Source organism: Thermobia domestica, chromosome 12 (assembly GCF_964235325.1).
Source record: "Thermobia domestica chromosome 12, izTheDome1.hap1.1, whole genome shotgun sequence".
Taxonomy (NCBI): Eukaryota; Metazoa; Arthropoda; class Insecta; order Zygentoma; family Lepismatidae; genus Thermobia; species Thermobia domestica.
Genome location: NC_137465.1, coordinates 123,203,560 through 123,209,299, shown reverse-complemented (window position 1 = coordinate 123,209,299; position 5,740 = coordinate 123,203,560). Strand labels below are relative to the sequence as shown.

General features: G+C 41.0%; 1 protein-coding gene across 1 annotated transcript; it reads right to left on the bottom strand.

Annotated features, from left to right (window-relative positions):
* Positions 1–328: 328 nt before the first annotated feature.
* LOC145666093 (uncharacterized) lies at positions 329–5,470 on the bottom strand. Its single transcript, XM_081733185.1, has one exon. The coding sequence runs from the start codon at positions 5,468–5,470 to the stop codon at positions 329–331; it is 5,142 nt and encodes a 1,713-aa protein (XP_081589311.1).
* Positions 5,471–5,740: the final 270 nt, after the last annotated feature.

Genomic DNA, 5,740 nt, shown 5'->3' with positions numbered 1-5,740 from the left:
ACATTAAGAAAGATGTATACATAAGTTGATATAATATAATATAATGTTTCTAGTGGTTTTGGTAATATCACTTGAATATACACGAACACACACACCGTTACACCGATCAGAAAAGCCGCGCGCCACACACTGAATGTGACCTACATTTCCAAACAAAAACTATGAGGGTAACAACCTAAAGCGGGAAGACACCTCCCGTGCCATCTATTGAGGCAAATGACAATTAGTTGAATTGACAGTTTTTTTTTTTAACCAAACATACCGCCCACCTTGAAATTCACTGAATTTCAACACATACAAATAATTTAAGTTATCAAAACAAACAAAATTACGACTGATTGAAAGGAAGTGGGCACAATTTCACAATTGGTCTTTTCATGAGTCCTTGTGTTGTTTTCACTGTTGCCACACGTACAAGATTGTCACTACCTGGATGAATGTCTACCACTCTTGCCAGCTTCCAGTGTAATGGCGATGTTTTGTCGTCCTTTAGAATTACCATATCACCAATCTTAATGTTCGTCTGAGTACACCACCACCTTGGCCGTTGTTGGAGTCGAGATAAATATTCACTGGACCACCTTCGCCAAAAATGCTGCACTAATTTTTGCACAAGTTGCCACTTAGCAAGTGGTGACAACTTCACGTTAGTTAAGTCAGGTTCAGGAAAGGCAACCAACGACTCGCCAATTAAGAAATGGCCAGGAGTCAATGCACACAGATCACTTGGATCACTGGATGCTGCTGTGAGAGGGCGGGAATTTAAACAGGCTTCAATTTGTGCTAAGACTGTGCAAAGTTCTTCAAAGTTGAGGATCACGTTACCCACAATACGACGTAAATGATGTTTCAGTGATCTGACCCCTGCTTCCCACAGACCTCCATGATGCGGCGCACTAGGGGGGTTGAAATGCCATGAGATGCCTTGCGAACTAAGAAAGTTAGAAACTTCATCTCGATGTTCACTACGATGGGCTATCTTTAACATGTTTTTGAGCTCTCGATTTGCACCTACGAATGTAGTGCCACAATCACTATATATGTGTGTAGGTTTACCTCTTCTCCCTATAAAGCGCTTTAGAGCTGCTATGAAGGCACTTGTAGTTAAGTAACTTACAAGTTCTAAGTGTATCGCCTTCACGGAAAAGCACACAAATAATGCTATATATCCCTTGTACGTTTTCTGACCGCGTCCCTTCATGTTTTTCAATGTCACTGGACCAGCAAAGTCCACTCCACATACCTGAAAGGGCCGACCTGGGTTAACACGTGGAGAGGGCAAATTGCCCATAAGTTGATGAGCTGATTCTGCAGCTTGACGATGACAGGTGACGCACTGCCTGATTATATGTCGCACTAAATCTCTACCTCTAATAATCCAAAAACGCTGCTGTAGAACTGCCAGCAATAACTGAGGGCCAGCATGTAAATTATTGCGGTGTTCTTGTTCTACAATAAGTCTTGTAAGCACATGATTACGTGGAAGCAAGACTGGATGCTTTGAGTTGAAATTTAAATTTGCGTGTTGCAACCTGCCACCCACTCTGAGAACATTGTGGTTATCGAGAAAAGGGTTGAGGCACACAAGACGACTTTTCGTAGGCAAAGGTTTTCCTTCCTTCAAACACTTGATTTCTTGCTGAAATTCATCTTGTTGAGCAAGCCTTACCAAGCAATGAGTTGCTTGTTGCAATTCACCTGTAGATAACACTCCACTTAGTTTACTATGGCTTCCTGACTTGCAATTGAAAATAAACCTTTTGCACCAGGCTACAACTCTCTGAAGCCTTATGAATGATGAGAATTTAGCAATAAAACTGATGTCACTTGTAGTATGCAACACAACAACACTACTTTTCTGCTCACCCTTCACCGCTTCAATGTCACATTCCTGATTCTCACTGGTTGGCAACACTGTATTGTATAGCCAACTTGGTCCTGACCACCACAATGGATGCGTGACGAGATCTGACGGGTTAATTCCTCTCGAAGCACAGTCAGCAGGATTTTCGCTTCCTAAAACGTGATGCCACTCAATATTTTCAGACTGCTGAATTTCTGCAATGCGATTACTCACAAATGTTTTCCATTTACTGGGTGGAGACGCAATCCATGCAAGCACAATAGTTGAATCTGAATATGCATGCATACTGTCAAAGTTCATACGTAACGAATTCACTACCATGTTCATTAAGCGTGTCAGGAGAACAGCTCCACAGAGCTCCAGTCTGGGAAGAGTTAATTTTTTTACAGGGGCCACTCTTGTTTTCGCACATACAAGTTTTACTGTAACACCTTGGTCGGCACATAAGCAACGCAAATACACAACGGATGAATAAGCAGCCTCAGATGCATCTGAAAATCCTATTAATTGCAATTGCACAGCATTTCTTGGTACCATACACCTGTCTATCTTAATCCCTTGGAGTATGGGAAACTCTTCACAGTATTTTCTCCATGCACTTGATATTTCACTCGGCAAAACTTCGTCCCAATCAAGCTGCAATTTCCACAGTGTTTGTATTAACAACTTCCCTTTGATAGTTGTTGGGCTGAGCCATCCTAATGGATCATACAGTTTCGCAATTTCTGAAAGTAGTATTCTTTTCGTTAACACTGAGTAGTTTCGAGGAACCGTTACACAGAACGAGAACTGGTCAAGCGATGGACACCACTGAATTCCTAATGTCTTAATCACATCATTTTCACTGAAATGGAATGGCAAACTACTTTCACGAAGATGAGGTGGGATATGTTCTAGCACTTTTACATCGTTTGAAGCCCATTTTCGCAGCTCAAATCCACCCTTCGATAGAAGCTGTGTTAATTGAGTGTATAGTTCCAATGCTTCTTCGGTTGACCGTACACTTGTTACACAATCATCGACGAAAAAATCACTAAGCACAGTTTTTGCGGCAAGAGGAAATGCTTCCCCTTCGTCAGTAACCAACTGCTGTAAACACTTCACCGCAAGATACGGGGCACATGCTGTTCCGTAGGTCACTGTCACTAATCTGAAATCACGAATCGGTTCTTCGGAGCTTTCTCTCCACACGATTCGTTGATAGTCAGTATGCTCTGTACACACCCTTACCTGTCGATACATTTTAGCAACATCACCACATAAAGCTACGGGATGCAATCTAAAACGAAGTACAATAGAAATCAGATCATCCTGTAATTTAGGTCCTATCATTAAGTTTTGATTTAATGAAAGACCGTTTGAAGTTTTAGCACTCCCGTCAAACACGACACGTAAACTAGTTGTTGTACTGTCTTTCAATACAAAATGATGTGGAAGGTAGTTGGGATCACATTGAGAATTCTGTGCTGTATCAGATGGCACTAATTCCATATGTCCGAGAGACCAATATTCATTCATGAAATCACAATATTGTTTTTGTAGTTCTGGTGACCGTGTTAACTTTCTTTCAATGCTGATTAGCCTTTTGATTGCAGTTTCTCTGGAAGCACCTAGGTTAGGTTCGTTGTCACGAAACGGCAACTGAACGATGTACCTTCCATCACTGTCACGCTTGTGAGTTGCTGCAAAATGATTTTCACACGCATTTTCTTCGGGGGACAAATGTTTTGCTGACGGCAACTCTTCAATTTCCCAAAAGTTTCTCAAAACTGAATCTAATGTGCACGACACAAAGTGGGATGACACAGTTGATGGGCTAGGATTAGTTTTGATGGGGCCTGTTAGTACCCATCCAAGCACAGTTTCTATTGCTACTGGTGTGTCTCTAGAACCAACACGCCTACCACTACTTAACAGATGACCGTACACGTCAGCTCCAAGAAGTAATTCAATTTTTCCCGGGATATGAAACATAGGGTCGGCTAGTTCCAGTCCCTTTATGTGTGACCACTGATCTACGTTTGTCACGACACTTTTCGGAATGTTAGATGTAACTACAGGCACGACGATGGCATTAGTTGCTAACTGAACATTCTTGTTGAACCTCCCTTGTAACTGAATATTTACCATAGCTTGTGACTTTCCTACGCTACTTGACGTGATTCCTGTGATGGTAATATTTACCTTCTGTTTTCGAAGGCCAAGTTTTTGAACACAGTTTTCTGTAATCATCGAAGTCTGGCTACCATTGTCAATCAAGCAACGGACAGGTTGGTAATTGTTATATTGATCACTCACATACACCACTGCTGTTGAAAGTAACACTTCAGACCCAGTTCCATTCGCCGACAAGAGAGAGGTAATGGGCTGGCTACCGTTTTGATTTGAATCACCAACTTGCTTAGGTTCTTGAATGAAGTGCAAGAGGGTATGATGCCTTTTCTTGCATTTATGACAGCTTGTTGACTTACACTGACTTATAGTACAACCATATTTTAAACAGTTAAAACACAAGGAATTTTGTTTCACAAAATCATGTCTGTCATTCACACACATGTCGATAAACTTTTTACATTGATGCAGAGGATGCTGCTGGTTGCATTTTACGCAATTTTGTGTACTTGCATGGTACGACTGCGTGACTTTATGTTTTGGGAGTCCACTGGTCTTATGAAAAACACCTGAGGGCTTGTTCTTGATGGTGAAAGGGGTTTTTTGGGATGTTGATGCACTTTGATCTGTATCTGCACTCGCTGCTGCAGCTAGCGCTTTGGCTCGCTGATTTAGAAAATCAGTTAATAACTGGAATGATGGTAATTCACCACTGGTAGGCGTACTTGTTAACGACAGTTCCCATTGACGCCTTGAGTCTGAGTCAAGTTTCTCACATGTCACATGCACAAGAATTACGTCCCAGTGTTCAACAGGCACATTTAGTGCCTTTAGCACACGCACAGATTCTGTTGTTATGTCCACAAGTTTTCTTAATGAAGATGCACACACTTCACTCACTTTCGGTATACCGAAAAGTCTTTTCAGAGTTTGATTCACTATTTCTCTTTTGTCTTCATATCGGTTTTTTAACAGAGTACACGCCACTTCGTAGTTTTGACCGGTTACAGGAATCGACTGAATGAGGCTTGCTGCCTCACCCCGCACAGAAGCCCTTAAATACTGTAGCTTCTGAGCACCTGTCAATGTTTGATTATTATGTACTGATGCACTAAATAAGTCCCAGAATGACATCCATTCATGTATCTCACCACTGAAGTAAGGAAGTTCTAACATCGGGAGTTTTACATCAGATTTAGCATCACTAGAGTTTGTACCATTGCTTGCTTCTTTTAAGTTCAATAATTTGCTCAACATTGATTCTAATTTATCCTGTATTTCACTAATTTCTTTGTCAAACGCTTCATAGTTCGATTCATCACACACAGTTTCCAATTCATTCACCAGTTCACTACATTTTGTGTCTTGTTCTTTGCATTTTTCAATGTAAAATGTCATGTTGAAGTCTTGGTTATGAATTTGAGTCGCTACTTTCCCCTGAAGACGGGTCACTTCTCTTTTTACAACTGCTTTTTTTCTACGAAATTGTTCCATTGTGAACACACGAAAAGACAACGGACACGACACGACGACGGAACACGGGAAGAGAAAAGTTCGATTCACACCACTAGAAATCCGGAGGACCTTGGACTGTTTTCCATTGCTAGTTCTTTATCCGGTCCGGCGTGGACCAAAAAATGTACGTAATGCACACACAATAATTGATAGATAACGATGAGAATTTATTTACAAAGAATCAAGACATTAAGAAAGATGTATACATAAGTTGATATAATATAATATAATGTTTCTAGTGGTTTTGGT

What these genes read in the sequence shown, in the direction of transcription:
- LOC145666093 (XM_081733185.1), bottom strand. Translation starts at nt 5,470, where the DNA reads ATGGAACAATTTCGTAGAAAAAAAGCAGTTGTAAAAAGAGAAGTGACC.